The sequence below is a fragment of the Panthera leo genome, chromosome B1 (assembly GCF_018350215.1).
Source record: "Panthera leo isolate Ple1 chromosome B1, P.leo_Ple1_pat1.1, whole genome shotgun sequence".
Taxonomy (NCBI): Eukaryota; Metazoa; Chordata; class Mammalia; order Carnivora; family Felidae; genus Panthera; species Panthera leo.
In genome coordinates this window covers 172,306,060-172,332,531 of record NC_056682.1, presented here as the reverse complement: position 1 = coordinate 172,332,531, position 26,472 = coordinate 172,306,060, and the positions used below count along the sequence as shown (strand labels likewise).

At 35.9% G+C, this 26,472-nt stretch overlaps 1 protein-coding gene across 6 annotated transcripts in view; it reads left to right on the top strand.

Moving 5' to 3' along the window:
* The window catches only part of KLHL5 (kelch like family member 5), a 93,496-nt gene that overhangs the window by 5,355 nt on the left and 61,669 nt on the right, over nucleotides 1–26,472 (top strand). The window contains exons 1-2 of one of the 6 annotated variants that reach the window (XM_042936598.1): nucleotides 12,998–13,471; nucleotides 14,561–14,659. The exons of 3 other annotated variants lie outside the window; for them this stretch is intronic. In XM_042936598.1, the coding sequence (XP_042792532.1) occupies nucleotides 13,092–13,471; nucleotides 14,561–14,659 (479 nt within the window). In that variant the 5' untranslated portion in view covers nucleotides 12,998–13,091. Of the gene's footprint in view, nucleotides 1–48; nucleotides 70–12,997; nucleotides 13,472–14,560; nucleotides 14,660–26,472 lie in introns of those variants that run through there. 2 more of the 6 variants (XM_042936603.1, XM_042936599.1) reach the window with 2 other exon arrangements.

Sequence of the window (26,472 nt, the reverse complement as noted above, 5' to 3'; positions counted from 1 at the left end):
TCCCGTAGCCATCTGGGAGTCCCTGCTCCAAGTGAAAGCTGAAGGAGAGAAAGCTCGCAACAGGTGGACGTAGGTGGCTGCCTTGGTTTTAAACATCTCGGGTCTCACAGGAAACGATGTGCCACACCACTCCATAGACTTAGTTTCCAGGGTCCCCATGAGGGATACGCCAATTACAAGAGCTGTCACACTCAGGAAGGTCAAAGCTATGGCTACCTGTGAGGTATTTATAGTTTATTTGTAGTTCCTCTGAGTTCAGGTGCAAATTTACTCATCATTTTTACTATAAGCAGTGTTGCCTAGTGACATAGTTGGCATACCTGTGTTTATCAGATCACCAGGGAACAGAGCTAAGAGAGTTAACTGAAGGCTAAATGGAGAAGGGAAAAAAATTTAACTCCACTCACACTTGTATTATCTGCAGTATCTTCCATAGTCCTTTTCATTTGGGAAATATTGCAATAATACTCATTTTGCTTCCTTTGATGTAGTGTGTTTTAGCTCTTATGACAGAAAAAGTGTGAAATAGGAAGAGAGGTTGAGAGGAAGGTAAGGCTGGAAAGGTAGCAAGAACTACTAGATTGTTAGAAACACTGGTTTCCATTGTAAAGATCTTGGATTTTATTGTTCTTGTAGGTGATCGAGAACAAGTTTTAAGTAAAAGTAAGATGATCAAGAATTAGATTTTGGGAGGTTACTTTGGCTATAGTATGGAAAGTAGATGAGGAGATTTAGACTTGAGTCTGGTTGGTTCACTTTTACTTAATATATACCTGTCTTTGGGGCAATATTTCTCTGATAAGTAGAAAGAAGAAATACCCAATTCTCCTGCTCCATAGTCGTTTAGAATTGGTGGACAGATTCAGCATGGTGCTTTGGAAGGGCCTGAACCAATTTGTCCTACCCCCCTGCCCCACAGAGATGGGGAGTTGGGGAGGACTGTTCTGAACTGCCTCCTAACAATGTTGTTAAGAATAATTCTAGCCTCCACTGGTCTCCACTGCTTGCCATTTGACTCACTTACATAACTCATTTTGCTTTTTGCTGGAACTGAATTACAGAATGAATGAATTAGAGAATAATAGAATGAATTGGTGGCTTCTTTTTAAGGTCTAGTTGTAGGGCAAGCCAGGGAGTTTCTTTATAATGGTGAACTGGTGTAATATTTGTATTGATTAACGATTTCTAATTACAAGCAGCTGAGAAACAGTGCTTCACATTTTTCTCTGTTGCTTACATTGCCCTTTACTACCCTTTCCTTACCCAGCTTTCACTGTTCCAGCTAATATACCATCTATAAAATCTGATTGGTTCTGCAGCAGAATCAGCTGGATCTGTGATTGGCTCATTATGTATACACAGAACCCAGCCAATTTTGTTTTATTATATTTGTGTCTAGAGAGTACTGATTGATTACTTTATTTCCCTCCATCACCATAAAGCTACATAGAAGATAGAAATACTGAATTTGGTTCAGGTCAGTAAAAGACAAAATGATGGTTATCCAGATTATTACTTTTTATGGCACATAAGACAGTTGGGTGTCTCAGCACATGCCAACCATGAAGGATCAAGCCGGAGTTTATTGGTGGTTTGCCATTACCTTTATAGTATTATAGCTTTCATCCTTGTGCTGCAGCAAATATATACCTAAATTTATAAAATCCAAGAGTGAGTGGCAAGGAAATCTTTTCTACCTGTCATCAAGTTAAAGCGCTATTTAAAAAAAAAAATTTTTTTTTTTAATGTTTTTGAGAGAGAGACAGAGACAGAGTGCAAGCAGGGAAGGGGCAGAGAGAGAGGTAGACAGAATCTGAGGTAGGCTCCAGGCTCTGAGCTGTCAGCACAGAGCCTGACTCGGGGCTCAAACTCTAAACTCATGAGAACGGTGAGATCATGACCTGAGGCAAAGTCAGACGCCCAACCAACTGAGCCACTCAGATGCCCCTAAAGGACTGTTTTTTAAAAGAGAAAGAGTGAGCCGGGGAGGGGCAGAAAGCGAGGGAGACAGAGTATCCAAAGCAGGCTCTGCGGTGACAGCAGAGAGTCTGACATGGGGCTCAAATCACAAACCATGAGATCATGACCTGAGTCAAAGTTGGGTGCTTAACCAACTGAGCTCACCCTAAAGGGCTATTTTTAAAAGGAAATATTTTGCTACAATTATACTATGGTCTTCATAGTATCAACTGTGATAACTTTTATAGATGAGTACGGGGATAAAAACACCATATAATGTTAATTTAACTGATTTTTAAAATGTTGCTTGCTTTACTACCAGTTATTAGTACCAATAAGCAGTTGAAAGATTAAAAGGTACTTTTGATATATATTAATGTGGGTCAACATATTGTCCTATAAGAATTTGTGACAGAAACTGGGAAGGAGTCGAGTGGGGAGAAATCTGGGAGGCTCTTGTGCTTCAGGAATTAAAGACCACTTTGGCATTTAATTGCAATTATGATAAACAGTATTTTGTTATATTAGAAGTGATATGTTCTTTAAGGACGGTTTGTTTTTTTTTTCTCTTTTTGTGCCTTATTTGCTTTTAGTTTGGTCAGATCTTACTGGTAAAGAATTTAAGTCCACTCTACTACTCCTTGATATCTAACCTACAAATCAGCTATACTCTGAATCTGCTTCCTGATTTGGACAATGGGGGGGAAATACCTACTCTGCCTTCTCACAAAGTAGTTATGAGTTCCAGATGAGAATATTTTATAAGCAAGCAGCAATGTGGCATATTTGAAAGTATCTGGTCTTTGTATTCACATTGAACCCTGCTACCCACATATCTTATAACCTCACTTGACTTCAGCGTCCTCATATATAAGGGGAGAAAGGAATGACCTGTTTGCCAGAGTGTTTGAGACAACTAAAGCCCCATTCAATGTACAGTACTTCACATATTATCACGCACATTTACACACTCAGGAAATAGTAGCTGCTATTAGAAATCTAGATCCTTACTCAATACTTGCATATGTTACTTACCTAATCTGATTTAACTGAAACACACACATGTACACACACACAAAACTGAAAACCAAAGAGGTGATTTGCCTAAATTATATAGCTAGCTGGTGAGTGGCTTAGTTATTGACTCAGGCTTTCTGCTATATCACTTAGGCTTATCATTAATAAGTAATAATGTGGGAAAATAACAACAGAAGCACCTTCAACTAGCTACCTCTGAACTGACTCATAGCTTTAACCTAATGCACCCTCTTCCCTCTGTCAATTGTACTTACTGATCCCCAAGGCCAATTAAACACTCTTGGCTAAATAGAATGCCCTACAGTAGGGCACAACTCCGCACAACTCTGTGCTTACCTCTTGAGTTGGATACTCACCAAAAGTTGGTTGTGTTTATTCACAAACCCATTTTTAACAGTTATGCTTGTTTTAATAATTATGAAACATTTGTAAACATGTTAATTAATGAGGGTAAAGAAAAAAGTCATTCTTTGAAAATTAAGTTGAATGCTCTGGGAGATCTTAATATAAATGAGTTCTTAACAGATTGGCTATCAAATTTGACAAAGGCTGGAAAACTGTAAAATGACTGGGTAGGGGTGAGGGAGGGTGTGTGTGTCTGTTGGAGATCATCAAAGTCTAAAGCAGTGCCTGTCAAAGTTCATGGGCCAGCTAACTGGTTTTAGACTATTAGTAATTCTCAAGGAAATGAGCTCATACTGAAATGTAAATTAGACACATCACTAAGCACACTGTTTTGTTCAGCTGACATTTTTTTCATGGTAACACTTTCTGCTAGAAGGAAGTCCATTAATTTCATTATGGCAGAAGCTTTTTATCTCAAGGTGGACAGACCACTGGTCTAATAGATTCTGTATTTGTATTATTTTTGAAGTGCTTTTAAGTTCTCCATTTATAGAAATCATAAATGGAAATCATGGATGTTGGGTCATTGTGGGCATGGCTTATACAAGAAAGAGGACACAAACTCAGCAGGGGGCCCACATAAAATATATGCATTAACCCTATATGAAAAGATTTGTGAATGAATGTACATGTATGTGTTTCAGTTAAAATCTTTAAGGATATGTGAGTATAATTTTTACAGTTACTGACTTTTTCATTTAATGGACCAATTATGAGGTTTCATCTGACAAGGGGCTTTTAGAGAGGTCCAGCTAGATTGAAAATTTTGCTTTGACCTTAGTACCCTATGCCTGCCTCTATGTCTGTATCATGCTGTATGGAACTTTTAAAATTGAATGTCAGTTCTTGTATTTTAAGTGTCTCAAAAGCCATGGATCTTTCTGTAACCTTAATAGAGTTTCCAGTCTAGGGAAGAAGTTATCTGAGCAAGTAGTTTGGGATAATGTATGATCATTTAGCAAGGAGACATAATTTAGTTTAAAGGTTAAAATTTACCTCACACATTTTTTTTCACTTTGATCTTATATATGTCACACAGTGCTTTTAGGGTACACAAAGAAGTAAAATTTCTATATTAGATGGCTTTTACCATGAAGCACCTTCAGTTTTCCATATATATCAGAGTTCTCAACTTCTGACCTTTCAGTCCACTGTGTAGTTTACAAAGCTAAATCTCTTGGTTTGTTACAGCTGAATTTAAATCCAATATTCATCTTTAATTTGTTGATTAAAGCAGAAATATTACCCAATTATTTTTAACAATGTGAAAGATTTAACACTGTACCAGAAACCTTATTTTGGATTTCGGATTATATTCTAACGTTCTTCTTTTCATTACAAAAGAAATTTTGATGCCGTGTGTGTAACTAGTAGAAAGAATGAAAAGATAACAAGTGTTAACAGCCCAGGACCCCTCTATCCACACTCTAAATTTCTAATTTCCTAAATAGATTGATATTGAAGTATAAGCTGGATAAGACTCCAGACCCCTATTCCCAATACTTAATTAAAACCAAATTTATCTGAAGCTACACTCAATCCTCCTGAAGCTGTAGCCTTCTTACTTCCTTTTCTATGTCGATGTTACCCTACTTCTTCTTCCAGTCACCCAAGTTTGAAGATGCTATCATCTTTGACTGCTTCCTTTCCATTTGCCACAGAGCTTCTATGAGGCCTGTCTCTGTAATATCTTTAATGTCCATCCCCCTTTCAGATCTCCTTGCCTCCAGCCATGGTTAAGCTGTACCTCTTACCTTGAAGAGCTTTCTAACTGGTCTCTCTCCTGATGGTGCCTTCCCTCACAAATCCATTCTTCACTGTTGCCAATTTTTTTTGAAGCATACATCTAAATGGACTCAAGAACCTCATCCCCTCCCACATAAAGGACATACTTATTTCTTGATAATTCAGTAAGTGTTTCATTCAAAACCCTCTTCTGCTAGATTTTCAGATCTTTCCAATCAAGGTCTGGGTCATTAATTTATTCATTTATTCTTTGATTTAAATTTAGTAAATGTTTGAATGCCATGCACTGTACAAGTTGTTAGGGATATGGTGGTCCCTGCCCTGAAAGATTTTATTTTCTGTGTTCTTTAAGTTTTTTCTGCATATAGCACAGAGATGTGTTGAATTTACATAAGTAGAATTTTGTTTTTACATTTATAATAATGACTTTTTATGGAGTTGGAGAAGAGGTACAGAATACCTGACATATTTCTGAAATTAAAGTTTAAATTTCACATCTTTTCTAATATGTGTAAATAATTAACTATTTTCTGCCACCATTTTTAAGTGTTAGTGGAATTATATTAGTTTTCAGATAATTAAGCCAAATTCTGATAAAAGACCTAATTTGACTAAGTTTAAAGTCTATCCTAGAACATCAAACTTTAAAGTGTTCTTTGAAATCATATGTTGTAACTCTTTATAGTTGAGGGAAAACTTGGGAAGGTGAAATGCTGCTGGGCTAGTACAGTGAAATTAATTCCTGAAGTGTTTTATGCGATCTATATTACACACTTAAAACTATAGGAATAGATTTATTACAATTGATTGCTCATAGAGCAAAGCTGTTGTCTTAAAAACTATGTGAAGAGAGGTTTGTATAATAATGATTACCCATATAACTCGGTTACTCAATAGCTGTGATTTTTATTGAGTGAAGCCATGCCTTTAAAAGTCACACTGTTGAAGTGAGCTGGTCTGCAGTCTATCTTAATGGCATTTCAGTATTGCTATTATAATACTGAATAGAGTCATCTTTTGAATTCACAAACTAACATTTGAGCAGATTTGAAGCAGAAATTGCATGTGGATTTTTTAATTACATTTTGAAAAATGTATTCATAATTGAGACTTTTCTACTTCAAGTAGTGTGAGCGGCATCTCCAGTTTAAGGAAAGGCAACTTCTTAAGAGAGAGGTACAGAATAGAATTTGATGATCAGTTTGAAGAAAATGTTGGTCACTCTAAAAAGACATCTGCTATTTAGCCATTAGATTTCAAAGTGATAAAAAATTTCTTATGCCTAAAGAATGAAATAGAAAAAGGAAATACTTAGGGTAATATATATTATGGGTTTTTTCTTAAGTTGAAAAAATACTGAAAAGATTTTGTCCCCAGAGATAAATGTTTTTTAAATTTTTTTTTCAACGTTTTTTATTTATTTTGCGACAGAGAGAGACAGAGCACGAATGGGGGAGGGGCAGAGAGAGAGGGAGACACAGAATCGGAAACAGGCTCCAGGCTCCGAGCCATCAGCCCAGAGCCTGACGCGGGGCTCGAACTCACGGACCACGAGATCGTGACCTGGCTGAAGTCGGACGCTCAACCGACTGCGCCACCCAGGCGCCCCATGTTTTTTAATATATTTTTAAGTTTATTTATTTATTTTGAAAGAGAGAGATGTAGGAGGAGCAGAGAGAGAGGGAGAGAGAGAATCCCAAGCAGGCTTCACACTGTCAGCACAGAGCCCAATGCAGGGCTTGAACTCATGAACCGTTAGATCATGACCTGAGCCAAAATCCAGAGTGGGACACTCAACTGACTGAGCCACCAGGTGCCCCTCTAATATTTTTTAAATTAGATTCTTTGTAATTTCAAAAATGTATATATTTTTATTATTGCTCTTGTAATTGTTCGATACATTCAGTCATTAGAGAAGTATTTATAGAGCACCTACTGTCTGCCAGCTACCATACTAAGTTATAAGGTTGTAGTGATTAACCAAAGCTTTACTGTAGCTTACTTTGTAGTGAGGATAAGGATAATAAGTAAGGAAATAAACAGCTAGTATGCAAGGCAATGATAGGTGCTATAAAAAAAAAATTTAAAGAGTTGGGGTACAGAGAATAGGAAGGGATCTAATTGATATGGAGTAGTCCAGGCAGACCATTTTAATAATTTAGCAATGTAATGACTTTTAATACATATTGATCTTGTGAGAATAATTACTTTAAGAAGTACTCCTCAACCGAGCTGGGTAAGTTTTTGAGCAAAACAGTTCTATATTGTTTGGCAAAAGCTGATGAAACAGAAGAAAAGGTGTTATGTAAATATTAAATTTCATGCCATTAAAGCATTAACTCTTAAGCTAACTACACATTTTTAATAAAGTATTTGGCCCAAGAATTGAATTAAATCTGGGAAATAATTTCCATAAAGCTCTTTCTAACATGGGCACTATAACAAGCTACTGTATCAATAGATAATTTTTTAATGTTTTTTGTTACAATGAAGATTTTTCTCCAAAGTGCCCATGCTTAGACAAGCTTAACCTTAGGCAAAATTATTAAATAGAGATCTAGCTGTAAGGGATTTTGAGTAAATTCTATCTTTGAAGACTATTTTCCAACTTTGCTTGCTTAAATTCTCTCCATTTGTCAGCATTTCCCTTATTCAACTTGACATTTAAAATTTTTGTAGCCATATTAGTGTTTTTAACTCTTTATTTAAATATTTTATTTTATTATGACTTATTTTATCCTCTTTCTGAATTCTGATTTGTTTTTTCTTTGGTTAAATTTGCTAGAGGTAAGAGAAAATATTGGCAAATGTTTTTAGGAGCTGGATCTTTAGTCTGTCATTTTATTTCTTAATTCTTCAGTGTCTCCTCTAATCTTTATTATTTCATGACTCCTTTTAGAGGGCTGATTTGATTTTCATCTTGAGTAGATTGCTTAATGCATATCTATCCTTTTAAATAATCGATGCATTTAGAAAGTTATAAATCTTACAACAGAGGAAGTATCCCTCCTCCTATGACTATCTAAGCCATCTGCTGCACTCAGGTGCCATTCTTTTCCTTTTATCAGAGTCTTCACTGTTTTTTGCTCCAGTGATTCTCCTTATAGTCATCAGTCTCTTCTTCCTATTGGATCATTCTCATCATTCCAATATGCTTCATATTTTTAAAAAGCAACAAATAAAGAAGTAAGCAAAACCATTACTTTGATCCTTCACCTCTTCCAGCTACAATCCCATTATGCAGCCTCACTGTTCAAATTTTCTTTTTTTTTTTTTTAAGTTTACTTATTTATTTATTTTGAGAGAGAGAGAACGAGCAGGGGAGGGGCAAAGAGAGAGAATCCCAAACAAGTTCTGCACTGTCAGCACAGAGCCCTACACAGGGCTCGAACTTACAAATTGTTAGATCATGACCTGAGCTGAAACCAAGAGTTGGTTGCTTAACTGACTGAGCCAACCAGGTGCCCCACTGTTCACATTTTCTGAATGAGTTGTCTATACATGTCTTCTCTTATTCCTCTCATATCCTGTTAACCTTCAACCCGCCACAGTCTGGCTTTGGTCCCCACTCCTTTACTGAGACTCCTCCTATCTTATTTGGCAAATTTTTTATGTTGCCAACTCCAGTGGACATATTTCTTTGCATATAATACTTGACCTCTTATTTGACATTGTGACCATGCCTTTTGCCATGAAATACCTTTATCTTTTGACTTGCCTGTCACCAGACCCTGTAGATTTTCTACTTCTTCGTTGGTTATTCCTTTTCAGTCTCCTTTAGTGGCTTCTCCACTACTAGACTTCTGTTAGAGGTTTTGGAGCTGGGATCAGAGTTCCAGAAACATTTATCCAACTATCTGACATCTCCACTTAGATGTCTCAAAGTATCTCTAACTTAACATAATGAAAAATGAACACCAATTTTTAAAATATAACTAATGAAGAAGTGTGATAAGATGACTAGATACAAGATAAATGTACTCAGTACTTTTGTTATAATTGCAATAACCATGTGGAAATGGAACTAGAAATAAAATATTGCATTTACTACAGTGACAAGAAGAAAGAAAAGAACATGATAAAAAGTTTTGTAAGAAAGGCACAGAACCTATAGTCAAAAGATTTCAAAATCTTATTGGTGAGCATGAGCTCTGAACAAACTAAACAGCATATATGCTTAGATGTGAAGCCTTAATATCATAAAATGCCAATCATTTCAAAATTAATACACAAATTTAATGCAATTTCAATTAGAATCTCAATAGGGTTGGGGCTTTTTGTTGAGAAAAGGATTGGGTAGAATTACTTTAAAGTATATAGAGAAGGGTAGATATCTAAAATTAGCTTTAAAAATTATTCTAAAAGGATATATATGGAGATAGGAACTTTAATGGATATTAAACATCTTATAGGTAGACTATAATTAAGACACTGTACTATTGGCATAAAAGTAGATAGTAGGGTCACCTGGGTGTCTCAGTCTTAAGCATCCAACTCTTGATTTTGGTGGGATCTCATGATCTCATGGTTGGTGGGATCGAGCCCCACATTGGGCTCTGTGCTGACAGCATGGAGCCTGTTTGGGATTCTCTCCCTCTCTTTCTGCCCTTTCCCTGTGCTCTCTCTCTCTCTCTCTCTCTGTCTGTCTCAAAATAAATAAGCATTAAAAAAATAGACAAATAGAACAATTAGCATCCCCAAATTGATCTCTGTATATGTGAGATGCTAATTAATAACAAAAGTAATACCTCAATTCAGTGGAAAAGGGTGGTTTACATTAAAATTATATGGCTAATAGAAGACTCATATTAGAAATAAAGAGTGCCAATAAATCAAAAAGATCAAGAGACAAACAAAGGCCCTGTCACAAAAGGATGTCCAAATGCCCAGTAAATACAAAAAGTTACCCAATAACATTAATAACGAGAAATGTAAAGTAAAATCAAATGGGATTTCACTACACACCCATCAGTATGACTAACATTAAAGACTGACAATCCCAGTGTTTATGGAGTAACTGGAATCCTCATATGGTTGTAGGAGTGTAAATCAATAATAATCAAAGTTGAACATATGCATACCTTATGATGTAGCAGTTTTGTTTCTGTGTATATATACTCAATAGGAATGCATATACATGTGCACCAGATAACATGGACAGGAGTGTTCATAGCAGGATTACTTCTAAAAATCTAAAACTAGAAACAACTAAAATGAGCAATAGAATGCATTTTTTTTGTTGTATGTTTATATAGTGAAATACTGTATAGCTATAAAAACCAACTATCAGCTGCTACAGGCAGCAACACAGATGAATTTCAAAACAATGGAGAGAAAAGAATTCTTTTATGTAAAGCTGAATGGAGATGATGGCAAGATCCTTATGCACTACTGCGGTGGCATTTCTCCATTATGAGGGTCTGTACCATGAACTGCAAGATGTTTGCCATTTCCACCCATTTAATGTCTGTAGCACTCTGGTCATCAAACAACTACAAATTTCCCCCTGCCCCCGCGACTTACAGAATCCCTTTTTGGGGGTGTAGGAGTGGAGGGTTGGTGCTACCTCTGTTGAGAACCACAAAGCTAGAGTAATTGGAGGAGCCTCTTGGGGCAGTAGTGCCTGTGCTAACCTCAAAAGATGAGTAAGATCTTGATGTTTATGTATTTATTTTGAGAGAGAGAACGAGAGCAAGGTAGGGGCAGAGGGAGGGGGAGAGAGAGAGAATCCCAGGCAAGCCCGTGCTGGCAGCACGGAGCCCGACATGGGGCTCGAACTCATGAGCCTTGAGATCATGACCTGGGCCAAAATCAAGAGTCAGTTGCTTAACCAACTGACCCACCCAGACACCCCAGGATGAGTAATATCTTAAAACCAGAGACCTTGGGACACAAACAGCATATAGAAGAGGGAGCAACATAATGTAGACTCTATCTCAACCAAAGAAGCAATGTGTCCTTGTTGGAAAATGGTTAGAAATAAAGGTGGATAGAGTGGAGTTATGACAGGTTAGCAGACAGAGGAAGTCATTTTACTCTTGAATGCATCCTTCATGCTACTGCCAAATTAATTTTTTAAAACAGTGCCCCGTTCAACGGTCCACTTGTTATTGCCTATGAGCCTTTACACCTTTGCTTTGTGCTCAAGGCGTTTTATCTCATCGTATTCATTCCAATTTATGTCTTTTTGCTCCTTAAAATTAATTAGGTATGTCTGGCTGGCTGGTCCATTGCTGTTTTCCCCCCCTTTCTTTGTCAATATGCTCACTTCATGTTTTTATTAATATCTTCCTTCTTTAATAAAATCTATCCCCATTCTGTCTATATAGCTTACTATCCCTAGAGGCTTTCTCCCTGATGAAACTGGCCCATGCCACTCCACACCATCCCGATACCTTCTTTCTGTTTCTTACAGTATTTATGGTTTGTTCTACCATATTGAGCACAAAATTGTAGATAGCTTTTCATGCCTCTCATTCTTGTTTCTCTGAATAATTTTTATTCTTCTCGAGAGCTGTGTGAGGTTAAGATCTATACCTCCCAGTATTGTTGTAAGCCTCCAAAACAGACTTTTTTTTTTTTTTCTGGTCAGTTGATAATAGGCATTGTCTTCCGAGTGAAATAGCATTAGATGCTGAGCACCTTGAAAACTCAAATTCTCTATTTGTAGATCACAGTATATTAATATTGCAACATTGTAATGTTTCTTATATTTAAATTATCAAATGCTTTTTGTGTCAGTAACTTGATTGAGTTCTTTTTGAAGGTAGGAACCAAGATGTTATGCAACTGTGTCCCTCACAACGCTTAGTAGGGTGTCTGGCTCATGGTAACTATTCAGTATTTTAAATTTTGATTTTTTTATTTGCTTTATCAGCTTGCCTTAACTGTCACCATCTTCAGACTATTTTTCTGTTTTGCTAACAACAGAGGGCACCATTAGGGTACTTGTACACTCAAGAAGTAATCCTGTCCCAGTCCTGGGTAGCTTTCTTGAACTACACTTTCCTCCTTCTAAGTGGTGTCATAGAAATTTGGAAACTATACTAAATTAAAGCAGCCCAATCCCAACTATAGGGCAATACTGGCTTCAAGTTGTTTATTTGAAGAAAAGAGTAAGTACTGTCATATTTTGATCCTGTGTAGTTTTCAGACTTTTTCTTTCTCCTTTTTCCTATTCTTTGCTCAAATGAAATCCTACCCCAGATCTTACTGTATTAATTAAATACACTCCTTTCCTGAAGGAAGAAGATAGAAACTGCAAGCCACAAACTGGAGCCCCACCTTTTTATCCCTCCCCCTCCCTTCCCCCAAAAAAGCACAGTTTAAAAGTCATTATTACTCATCTAATTAAACATGCTTTTTAAAAATGATTATTTTGTGATATCTCATTTAGGAATTTAGTATAAAAATAGAAACATTTTAGTTTTACAGTGATTTTTATGTACAAAGGAAAATGCTCTGGAATAAATTCCTTGTTGTAGCAATGAAAGAGTTAATACACTAAGCAGCAGAGACTGAGATATTGCAACGGGATAGTGCTTTCAGTTTCTGTCACTTGTGGTTTAAGAAAAGAGGGGGGTGTTCTGCATTTGAAAGGACTTTAATGAATGCTGTCAGTGTTTGTGAGAGCTAATGGTCAGTATGGGAAAGGAGAAAGGGGGAAAGTGCTCTAGCTGCTTCAGGATAGGTGGATGAGAGTTTGCTCTGATTGAATGGAATGTTCCACCGTGTTTCATCGTTATTCATTCTCCTTTGTTCTTTATATTCCGCTATAGTCGTATAAAAGTTAATGTAGATATATATGTGAATGTGATTTATTTCCTTTCAATCTGTTTATTGTGCACAGCAGGGCATAGACTTCTCTTGTCTTGGTTGGATGCACAAATCTGTGTGCAGTGCTTTTTGCCCGTTGCCTAGACGATCACTTGGTTTCTCTGAGGATGTCTGGTTCTCGTAAAGAGTTTGATGTGAAGCAGATTTTGAAAATCAGATGGAGGTGGTTTAGCCATCAAGCATCATCTAATTCTACAGTTGACAGCCAGCAGGGAGAATTTTGGAATCGAGGACAGACTGGAGCAAACGGTGGGAGAAAGTTTTTAGATCCATGTAGCCTACAATTGCCTTTGGCTTCAATTGGTTACCGAAGGTCCAGCCAACTGGATTTTCAGAATTCACCTTCTTGGCCAATGGCATCCACCTCTGAAGTCCCTGCATTTGAGTTTACAGCAGAAGATTGTGGCGGTGCACACTGGCTGGATAGACCAGAAGTGGATGATGGCACTAGTGAAGAAGAAAATGAATCTGATTCCAGTTCATGCAGGTTGATTATTTTCTTACTGTTAGAAATGGGGCATGGGGGTATATTCTCTATAGTGTTAATAATTTAGTGTTATTATTTATGTATGAAATCTATATAGCACTGCATGTATACACATAATACCTTGGTATGCATATATGGTACTTTTGCTAGGGTTTATTAACATGTTCTAATACTAATTTCAATTCTGTAAATTATAAAGACAACAAGTAGCATTCATTTTGAAATATCTTGTGTTCCATATATAGATATCGTTCTGCCTGGAAAGTAATATATAGTAGCAATTTTATGCATCATTGCCTTGCAGTTTGCTTCATTCATTCACCTTCTATAGTCATATGAAAACTGTAGGAGACATGACACTTTAGTTTGCAGCAGATTAGTGAGTCATGTTTTAATTTTAATGAAAATGAAAGGATTTACAAGGAGATGCACATTGTAGTTGTCAATATTTTTTTTACAGCATTGTAGTTACAATAGTATTTTTCTTATGGTTATTTCTCTTTGTCCTGTCTATGTTGTAGCTCTCCAGACTAATACAGAAAATACAGTAACATGTCTCTTTCTAAGATGACAGCTACTAATTCCTGTTACCTTCACTTCACTGAAAATTGTGCTGTTTAGGGAAGTGAAGGGCATTCCTTCAGGAGAGGAGCTAGATGTGGTTAATGGGTGAAGGCAGAGCAAGAAGGGGAAGTGAGTTTGAGGAGAGAACATAAAGAATAAATTGGTGATTTCACAATGACTTCATTCATCTTCACCTTTGGAACCTGGCTTTATCTTTGAAATGAATTTTCTCATTAATCAGTTTAAACTACTACACTATATATTATGTAATAAGTTATAGCATGAAAATCATCTTTCTGATTCAGCTTCATTCAGGAATATTTCTAAATATTTAAAGGCTATTGTTTGTCTAATTTGATTACTGGATTCTTCTTTTAAAATTTCTTTCAGGTTTTGATAACACTTGTAATTTGTATGGTGATTATTGTCAATTATAGGCATCATAAGAGATGGAGACAAAATGAGTTCATATATTCAAGTACCTATTACTTGGGGATATTTACTGCCTTCTCTTCTAACCTTCAGAACATGGAATTCTGAACTGTGGTGTTGGAATAATAATAAATATAGACCAGTCATCTATAATCATTTGTATACTGGAGAGAGGGGCATATCTTTACATAGGTAACTAGTGTATTTAATTTTTAAACAACGTAATTAGTTTGTGATTTGGCATTATCTTAAGTGAATAGGAGACACAAATAATTTTAATATGGAGAGCAGTTGAGTTAGTGTGGTTTCATTGCTTTGTATTTTCTTTGGAGACTTGTTGCCATAAAGAGAATAATAATGTATATAATAAAAGGTTCACGGTGTATCATTTTTGTGGAAAACCAAAAAATAATCATCTTTCCATTTGAAAATCAATACACTGTATCAAGAATATTTTAACAAAATCAGAAAAACAAAGCATTTATTTATCACCATAAATTTAAAAAATCTTAACCTGTAACTACTACCTGGAGAGATTATACATATGTGAACATATACAATGTATAAAGTTGGAAAGGTTATACACACCTTGGTTGCTATAATTTACTTTCTTACAACAAAGGTTGTATGCATAACTAATGATTATTAAAATTCAGTTAATGTATTCTTTAGTATCCATATCAAAATATCATCTTAGTGGGATATTCATTATGAAAGAAAAAGGTTGCCTTTTTTTTTTTTTTTTTTTTAGTGAGAGATTATGCATAATTCAAGAATATAAGATTGACATTTTTACTTACAGGGGATATAAAAGTAAGAAAATGGTATTTTAAAAAGTCTAAATGTAGTTGCTTTAAAAATGCTAATCAAGAAGATTGAGAAGGTAAATAATAAGATGGGACTAAATAATTTAGATTTGCAGTGACCAAACTAATCTTAAAATTATAATTTCAAAAATAAAATGTACTTTTAAAAAGTCTCTGATTTTTAGATATAAGAAGGGAAATGTGTCAAAGCTCTTAATATTCCCAAAGGTTTTGAAATCTCTGTCCTAACATATTATTGCAAAAAGGGAAAAAATCCCACCATTCTGGATTTAGAATTGACATTTGTGTGTCGCTATTACTCCTCTGTTTTATACTAGATTAAATATATCTGATTCTCACATCTTCCTTCAGTCCTTCAGCTCGGAGTCTTTGATCTTTGTCATCAGGATATATGTATTTGCCCCCAGCTTTGTGATTAAGTGAGCAGTCTCTGGGTGGTTGCCCTTCTACTGTAAACAAATCAAAAGCTGTCACTGTTAATGTCAAAAGAAGCTATGCTGACATTCATCACATTTTTGTATATAACTGGGAATAATTCTTTTTCTTACATAATATTTACAAAAAAGAAAACATAGTAAACATTTTATTTGAGTATATTGTAGATTGGTATTTTAAAATGTCAAAGACATAACAGGGAGATACTTAACGGTAAAGAGACAATTTCTTTTTTAAGCATTCGTGTTACTTACATAGGTAAATCTGAGAACTTAGATTGAAATTTTGAGTTATTAGAAAGAAAGGGAAAACAGCTGAGTGGTTTTACCTGCACAAAAATGCCAGCACTTACAGTGGGTCTGTGCAATTCAAGGTAGTAGTTAAAAGCATCGTAGGTTCCCTGTGTTTGATTAGTTGTATTCTAACAAGAAGAAATGTCTGTCTCAGCCCTTAGACTTGCGCTCATTTCTCCTGCCACACATCTAAGTGATTTAAAAGTTTTTATCTTTTGACTTTGATCTTGGGTCTGTAACCTAGCCAGCATTTTCTCCGTGGGAATCATCTAAGTCCATTACATTGACATTAAAATACAACACTTATTTTTTATACCGTGAAGAATTTTAGATCCTAAGTGAGAGTTGCCACCTTTTATGTGAGTACTAGGTTCCTAAGCCCTTAATGCAGGATGAATTCTTACCAGGGCCAGCAAAGTTTACATTTTGACCTACCTTGTGACCATAGATTAATACTAACACAGTTTATACTTCACTTGATTTGCCAGCTTTGAACTTATGTCATTTTTGACATATTGGGGGAAATTTCATTATTTCCAGCTTTGTTCATAAAGTTAGACCTTAATATTTTACATGTCAGATCTCGATATCATACTTTAGGCAATATGCATAAAATATTACTGTACTTTACAAATATTCAAAACTAATAATAGCTAATACTGACTGGCTGCTTAGTATCTGTGAGGCACTGTTTTATGCATTTTAGTATTAAGTCATTTGGTCTTCACAACAAATTTCTGAGATAGCCACTGTTACCATTCTAATTTTAGAGATGAAACCAATGAAGAACAGAAAGGCTAGATAACTTCCTCCAAGTTTGTAAGTGAAATAAAACTGCATTTAAAAAAAAATGAACTTTGTGTTTTTACAACTGTTTTAGATTTACAGGAAAGTTGCAAAATAGTGTAGTGAATTCCTACCCTCAGTTTTTCCTATTTTTAATATATTAGTGTGATACATATGTTACTATTAATGAGCCAGTGTTGATACATTATTATTAACTGAAGTCCATACTTTATTCAGATTTTCTGAATTTCTACCTAATGTCCTTTTTTTACTGTGGGATCCTCTCCAGAATCCCAGAATCCCAGAATCCCATGGTGTATTTAGTTAGCATGTCTCTTTAGGCTCCTCTGGGCTGTGACAGTTTCTCGGACTTTCCTTCTCTTGAAGGAGAAATGTTAGTCAACATCGTATCAAGGATACATACTATCAACCTCACTTACACTGTTGATATTGACCTTGATCACTTGGAAGTGGCTGCATTTTGAGCCCAAGCAATTAAGATGTAGATTTCATGCTCACACACCAGTAGGCAGTTGTCTGTGACTATTTCATCACTAAGTTCAGCTTGGATTAACATAATAGTTAATGATTCATTCTAAACCAATTTCACTTTCTCTCCTCAGCTAATCTTCTTAGCCTGGTTCTTGAAAATGCCAAGCCTGGCTGGCTAACAGGTATAGTTTCTTAACATGGCCACAACTCTTTATCCACAGTCTTCCATCTGACCCATCTTAATTGGCTGCTCATTCCTTTGTGTCTCAATTACAGATATCCTTGCTATTCTTTAACTCTTCTTGAAGCATTTAGGTCCTCCTCGAGGCTTTCCCAACAAGGGGTTATCTCCACTTTTTTTAAGTGCTAGCTACCTTCTTTTCTTAACCCTCTTTATGTTGTCTCCACATCTCCTTGTTTGAACCAGTCTATTATTTCTGGTATGGTCTGAAATTTAAATCCTCTACATTTCCACATGAAACGAATTCTGTTTCCGGGGATTGCAAAGAAGTTCAACTGTAATGTACTTGTATCTGGGAAGGTTGTATTGCATGTTCTGTCACACATATATGCCCAAATCATAGCATGGATTCCCTTGACCTAAAACTGAGGAACACATTTGTGTGTGTGCACATGTAGGTGTGTATGTGTATGTGTTAAATATTTAGTATACAGTGCAAGGAGCTCATGAACCTTCTAAAGCATCTCTGTATGCTGCATCACTGCTGTATCCTTCTTAGTTTTAAGCAACTGAAATTGGCTGGTTTAACAGAATAGGAATTTGTTGGAATCATATGAGTTTGCAGAGCTGCTGAGAAAGCTGAAGAATCAGCCTAGGAAAAAGGATTGGTGCTACAATTGCACAACTGGCCTTTATAACTCCAAATTTTAAAGGCAGAGAAACTGCCTTTATGCCACTTATTGCTTGTACTTTATTTTTATCCATTTGGAACTAGATAGCGAGGTTTTACAATTTTAATGTTAGGTATATTAGGCATGAAAACAATCACACCCTGCCACACACACACATATACACCCATATGCACATAGCCATATAATTTGGTCATTTAACTTTAGGGAGCATATTAGTAAGGGATAGGCTAAGATGATATAAACAAAGAGGTTCAGAAGTACAGTGGCTCAAATAAAATAGAAGTTTATTTTTCTATTTCCTAACAGATAAGCAAGCAGCTCAGGGCTGATAAGTAGCTCTGCTTCACAAGTTTACACAGAGATCCAGATTCCTTCCATATTGTTTCTCCATCCTGTAGGATGTTACCTTTTCTTCACATTCAAAGCTTACTCAACTCCTGCTCAAAGCTACTCAACTCTGCATTCTAGCCTGTGGGAAGGACCAACAAAAGAAAAGGGAAGATACTAAGCGAATAGCACAAGTTGCATGTATCAATTCTGCTCATATTCTTTTGTTGAAAACCTAGTCACATGGCCACAGCCAGTTGCAAGGGAGGCTCAGAAATGTGATCTTTACCTGGGTAGCGATGTGTCCAGCAAAATTCACTACTGTGGTAGAAGGAAAGAATGATTTGGGAGTTATAAACAACAGAGAACAAGGGGTGAAGACAGCTGAATAGAGTTCTTTAGACAGAGTTTTTTAATTAGTTTTTTCCATATTATGTAGTATTTTTACCACAGAGATATTGGAAAATAGAGATAAGTATAAACAGAAAAATAAGAATCACTATCCTGCCATCCCAAAAATAACAGCCATTAAGAATTTGGGGAAGTGTTCTTCAAGTATATTTTCTATACATATTTAATAAACATATGCATTTTTCAAGTGAAAATCTGAATCTTACTGTAGATTCTATTTTGTAACCCACTTTTTTGCCCTGATGCAAATATTAAAATTAGGATTTTTTGTTGTTGTTGTTGTAGAAGACAGAAGCCCAGCTCAAACTGACTAAAGCAAAAAACGAGAAATTTTTGGTTCATATAAATAAATTAAAAATCCAAGGTTAAAGCTTAGTTTTATTCATGGCTGAATGCAGCTACTCGAATAACACCACAAATCTTATTACTCTTCCTCTCTAGATTCTGTTTTCCTTTGTGACAGCATTTTCTCGGGCAGGTTCACAGTATGGTAGCAAAAAAGCCACTAGCAGCTGCATGTTTACTTTTTATCAGCTTAGCAACCTCAATGGAAAGAGAGTGACTCTTCAAAGAGTGCCAGCTAACATCTTGAAATTGACTCTTACTGGCCTTGTTTGGGTCATGGGTTCATTCAAACCAATCATAATTGCTAGGAGATGTGATACTCTGTCCAACCCTGTTCAGGGGGAAGATCCATCTTTTTCCAAGCCATGTGGACTGAGATAGGGGAATGTGTGGTTTCCCAAAAGGTAGACATGGATCTGTTACCATAAGAAGGGATCCTGGATAGGCAAAAACAACGTCCGCTAGAACAGTTTTCCATGTCGTTAACTGTTACATCTTTTTAAATGGCTGCAGCATCCTCCCCTGCACAGATACACCTTTTGTTTAACCAATGTTCTGTTTCTTTTTTAGAATTTGGGTTGTTTTCAGTATTTTCCTGTTAGAAACAGCCTGTGATAAACCTTCCCTGTAGCAAAATCTCTATTCATCTCTATACATACAAATGATTGTTTTCTTTGGATAAAGTCCCAAAGGTGTGCACGTTTTTAGGGTTTTTTATTTGTATTGTCAGAGTCATTTCAGGAACAATACTACTATTGTTTTTAATTTATTTCTGTTTTTGAGAGAGAGAGCACATGAGCAGGGGAGGGGCAGAGAGAGGGGGAAAGAATCTCAAGCAGGCGCTGCAGTCAGTGCAGAGCCCAACATGGGACTTGATCCCATGAATCCGGGATCATGACCTGAGCTGAAATCAAGAGTCAGACTCTAAACCGACTGAGCCACCCAGGCGCCCCAGGAACATTACTACTATTTTAATTCTTTGCAGCATTGTATAAGAGTACCCATTGGCCCTTTCCCTTCACACTGGTTATTTAAGACAATTTGATTCTTCTAAGACATTTAATTCTCTCCACCATAGATATTCTGGCCCTGGTACCAGGAAAAACTCCCTTAAATTCCAAAATCAAAAATATTTGTCTTGGGTGCCTGGATAGCTCAGTCGGTTAAGTGTCCTACTCTTTGATTTCAGCTCAGGTCATGATCTCATGGTCGTGAGATCGAGCCCCATGTCTAGCTCTGTGCTGGGCGTGGGACCTGCTTATGATTCTCTCTCTCCCTCTTCCTCTGCCCCTCCCCTGTGCCCTCATGCACGCATGTTCTGTCTCTCTCAAATAAAAAGTATTTGTCTTGAGAAGGGAAGAGGTGAAGGTATTCTTTTGCCTTTCCTCTTGTCATTTCTTCTTATACACCTGCCTTGTCCTCCTCTTAAAGGACACAACCTCAAAGCTTCTTACTTTCTTCTTCCTCACCCACTTAATTCCAAGACACATTTCAGATCTCACTTGCTACTTGTTGCCTTTCCAAACACTATCTCATATTGATCTTTCCCTTCTCTATATTCCAATAGCACTTACACTCCAACTGGGGATATACAAAATGATCAGCTGGAGAAATGGCAAAAATAGATCTTCTATTTACATTTTATCTTATGCTTTTTTATTGAAGTGTAGTGACAAGCAATATTGTATTAGTTTCAGATCTACAACAGGGAGCATTTATATGCATTATAAAGTGATCACCACAATAAATCTAGCTACCATCTGTCACCATACAGTTATTAGAATATTACTAACCATATTCCTTTATCTTATTCTTCAAAGCTCTATCTTTGCTATGTTTTAGAATATAAAAACTGTACAATGGTATCTGTATATCTTTTATAAATTAGTAACTATCTATATATTTGGGCACATGCTTAAAAGTATACTGAAAAGGACATGCATAAAAAAGATTTAGAGACTGCTAGCCTATACTAAGCAATTTACATTCTTATTTTACATTTGTGGTTTTGAATATTTGTAGAGGATGCCAAAAGATTCATGATCTAGTAATTTGCAATTTGCAAAAGCATGAATTCTGAATTCCAGAAGCTATGAGGCAGATAGCTAGGAGTAAATCACAGAGAGAGCAAGCCAAGCAGACCAGTTTGAGTCTCGTGCAGCTTTGTTTTCTATTCAAATCTACATACAGTGTAATTTTTATGAAGTGGTTTTTTAAACTTATTTTGAAAATTTACTCCATGAAGAAAGCTTAAAGCAAATTCTGATGATGAAAGTGAAGAAATCTAAGTAGTTTTTCAATAAAAGGCAATGTTGGTCTTGGTACGTGTTTTGTACGTGTGAGTGTCACATGTATGAAATCTGAGGAATTGCAAGGGTTAGGCAGTGTTGCTATTTAATTTTCTTTCTAGTTCATGAAACTTTTCAAATTCCTTCACTAAAGATTCTATCTTTGTTTGCAGCCCCACAGTTTCTAACTTCTGGTGCAATATTGCCTATTAAGAGTTACTCTGGAAATAGTTGATGAGTTTATTCTGTTTAATACTTGCCTCCTTGCTATGTTTAGGCATTTTCATGACTTACAAGTTCATTGTCTACTGCAGCAGGGCAGTAAGCTAAAAATTAAATGTTTCTTTGTAGCTTGGAAATATTCAGCAATGCATAGTTCTCCACAGTGAATATCCATTATGAAAGATTTTAATGATTTACCATTGTAGTAACATCATATAACTAAAACAAAGCAGAGATGTTAGATGTGTTTCCTCTGTTATGTGGAAGATTGTATAGAATCTCAGAGAAATATATTTTAAATGCTCTGTAAGTGGCCTATTCTTAAATGATCGTATTGTGGGTTTTGATGTCTACTGGGTTTACAAAAGACCATTTTAATTAGGAAGTATGAAATTTAGTTATAAAATTGATAATGCTGGGGATCATTTTTTAAAAAGACAACCAACAAACCAGCCAAACAACATTGTATAAAAACAAAAGACAGGCCTTTCCATTTGCCAGTGAAAACATAGGATCTACCAACAGTAGCTTACCTTGACTGTGTACTTTGTGCTAGAGCTATGCATTCATCATTTCATTTAATAATCCTCCCATGACAGATTCTCTAAAGAAAGTACTAGGTATTACTTATTCCTATTTCGCTATTGAAGAAGTTAATAGAACTTTCTGCATTGATGGAAATGTCCTATATCTGTACCATTCATTTGGCAACCATTAGCCCCCTGAGGTTATTGAGCATTTGAAATATGACTAGTCTATCTACTAGAACTGAATGTTTAATTAAATTTAATTGTAATTAAATTGTAGGGGCGCCTGGGTGGCTCAGTCAGTTAAGCATCTGACTTCAGCTTAGGTCATGATCTCACAGTTTGTGAGTTCAAGCCTGCGTTGGGCTCTGGTGCTGACAGCTCAGAGCCTGGAGCCTGCTTCAGATTCTGTGTTTCCCTCTCTCTCTGCCCCTCTCCCACTAACACTCTGTCTCTCTCTCTCTCTCTCTCTCTCAAAAATAAAGATTAAAAAAACATTTTTTTAAAATTATAATAGCACTATGAGGCTAGTGGCTAATTTACTGGAAAGCACAACTCTAGAATTTTCCTAAAATGTTCACTACCCTATACCTCTCCCGTTCAACTCTCCAAACCAAAATACATAACAGGAAAAGAAATGATAAGGAAATACTAACATTATAAATTACATGGAGCCATAGTATTAAAAGCAGTCTGATTAGCCAGGGATAGAGATGGTGATCTCTGTCCCATGAAAACCTAGAAGACTTTTCTCTTACACCTAGCAAAAGGGTAGTCATATAGAAGTAAACATTTGTCTAAAATTCTTAATTATATTATCTGTCTGTGAAATCACCCTCATTCATATTATACCATCCTCCTCCTTTCATACCCTTAGAGTAGATACAGGGAGCTTCATCCTTAAGGATGAAGGTAGACAAGAATTTCCATTTCTTTGTGAGTGGTTTGGGCAACACTCAATGCTTCCTGATCCTGGCTCTGTAACCGGCTGCCTGTGTGTCTTTGGTTGATTACATTGGCCATTTTGGGCTGTGGATTTTATCTCAAAATAAGGGAATTGGATTAAATGCAACTAGATTTCTCCTAGATGTAAAAATTCTATATATAGTTTTTCTAATGGCCAAGGTCCTATAGTTGTATGGAGATGTGGTAATTTTTTTAAGTTTAATTCTTGCATTATCAAAAGTGTGTATGTAAACCCCCTGATTTCTTAAAACAAGAAATGCTAGAAAGCTGTGCAGCTCTTTAAGTCTTTTGAGTAGCTGTTTCTTCCTCTTTCATGATCCTTTTGTGAATGGATGGCTTCACTTTTCCATGTATACAAATCAGAAGCCTGCACCTCTTTTGATCTTTCATTTGTAGCAGTGGATTGAAGTGATTTCTATGCCCAGAGATCTCAGTTATTAATTGTCATATTGAAATAATATGTTTATTTAATAGGTGATGGCAGTGGAAGCCTTGAAAAGGAAATAACAAAGTTTGAAATGTTATTTTAGAAACAAAAGTTGTTGTTTGTTAATATGTATATGTATAAACGATTTTGATGTGTTACCTTTATGTTCATTTTAAAAATGACAAATATTCCATTAAGTTCAACTAGTTCATTTAAAATATTTTAGTCAAGGGCACCTGGGTGGCTCAGTCAGTTAAGCGTCCAACTTCAACTCAAGTCACGATCTCACGGTTTGTGAGTTTGAACCCCACCTGGGGCTCTGTGCTGACAGCTCAGAGCCTGGAGCCTGCTTCAGATTCTGTGTCTTCCTCTGTCTCTACCCCTTCCCCCATTCACACTCTGTCTCTCTCTCTCAAAAAAAAAAAACCATTAAAAATAAAAATATTTTAGTCAAAAATTCAGTTTACACATGTTTAAAGTATCTATTGTGTAAAGTTGTAAGTTCATCACATGCTGATTTGTATAATGTATTTGTCTCTCCCTGAAGTGCACACCACTGCCCTTCAGCCTGTGATGTGTGTTCAGATCGCCTGTAGGGCTTTCAAAAAATGTGATGTTCAGGTCCTACCTCAGACCTAGTGAATCAGTCTTAGGGAATGAGGCTCTGAATACAGATGCTGAAAGGCTCCCCAAGCTATTCTTATTCATTCCAGAGGTTAAAGAACCCAACATCCTGAAAGTTCTTGACAAGGAAAGAGATGGCCTATTTATTAATTGGGCTTATACCAACATCAAAACTAGCCTGTAATGATATTATAAAGCTCTATTGTTCTTTCAGAATTTAACATTGATTAGAATTTATGCTTGGATAATGGCAATTCATCACTCAAAAACATTCAGCTAACTCATTGCCTCGCCATTACTGAGAATTTAATATAAGAAATGTGATCGGAAATGTGGGAACCCTAAGAAAGAAGCACTTGATTTATTTACTTGATCTTGTTCTTGAAATAATTTGTGGTTTATGAAAATTAAATTTTCTAATTTTCTTTCATTCTTAGACCAGTAAAACTCTTAAAATCACTTGTCAATGTTTTGACAATATAAAACTTCATTTTATTGAAAAATATTTTAAATCTTCAAATCGTTATTCACCAGTTACCGTCATTTGTTATTGCTCATGTTTTCTCCTAGATTTTAAAATAATTTTTAATTCTCATTTATTTATAAATACACATATATTTACATATTACTTTATTTTTATAATAATTATCTCAAATGTAAGTTTGAGTATATTATATTGGATTTCCAAAGTCATTACACCAATATTCATAGTGTATGACACATGCATTCTAGATAATATATATTTTGCTTCTGTTATTATTATTGACAGTTTTCCTCCCAGAACATTTTTTAGGGCCCATATTTATATGCATTAAAAACGTGTTGGGCTGGGAGAATTTAGGAGAGATATGTATTAGTCAATATACTGCTACCATCTAAGACAGATAAATCTCAATACAATGTGAGAATTCTTGTGACTATAACCTATATGAATGTTCTTACCTGAGTGATCTTCCATGTGTCTATACTACCTCTTCCTTGATCTAAGCCCTCAGTCCTCTCCATTCAACTCCTATAAGAGAAGGAAAGCACGAGAAAGGAACACCTGCTCTTAGCCACTTTAGCCTGGAGGTGACACAGTTCATTTCTATTATAAGACCACACCTATCTCTGACAGAGGCTGGGAGATGCAGTCTAGCTATTAAAAGTAAAAGGATTTTAAAGGTGGACAGGCCTGTTTCTGTCATGTATGAACTGCATGACTCCTGGCAAGGCACTTGCTCTCCTTGGCTTCAGTTTCTTTACCTTAAACATAAAAGATACAATGACTTTTTCTTTTTTGGTAAGATTACTAGTGGTTTATATTAAGAATATTCTCTTAAGATATGATGAGAATTGAATCAACAAAGCATTTGTCAAAATCATAATTATCCCTAAAAGTAGATCTGACAAGAAATGAGAGCTAAGTTACGGCATAGTCAGTGGTTATGTAATTAATTGCATAGCCAATGGATGTTGATTATGTGATTCAAGTGATCGTGGGGGTGGTGGAGAGGGGTGGACCTAGAACTTAATTCTTGATGTTAACCTTTTTACTTTTTCACCATTTCCATCAGTAAATCATATGAAAACTCACACTTTTCAAATTATAATTTGGAAATCTCAAATAATTTTTAGATATCTGGGTTAGACCATCAAATTTCCTTTACCTATAATGTAAGTTGTAGTTTACCTGGGCTTTTGAATAATGATTAGAGGGTCAAATGAATTATTTATAACATTATTTTTATGACAGTGTACAGTTGACCCTTGAACAATATGGGAATTAGGGACACCAACCACACACATTTGAAAATCCCCATATAACTTTTGATTCCCTGAAAACTTAACTATAGTCTGCTCTTGACTAGAAACCTTAAAAATAACAGTCAATTAACATATATTTTGTATATTATATATATTATATACTGTATTCTTATAGTAAAGTAAGCTAGAGAGTAAAGAAAATGTTATTAATATCATAAGGAAGAGGGGCACCTGGGTGGCTCAGTTGGTTGAGTGTGGACTTCAGCTCAGGTCATGATCTCACAGGTTTTGAGTTCAGGCCCCACACAGCAGAGCTGTTACCTCTGTGCCCTCTCTCTGCCCCTCCCCTGCGTGCGCTCTCTCTCAAAAAAAAAAAAAAAAAAAAAAAAATATATATATATATATATATATATATA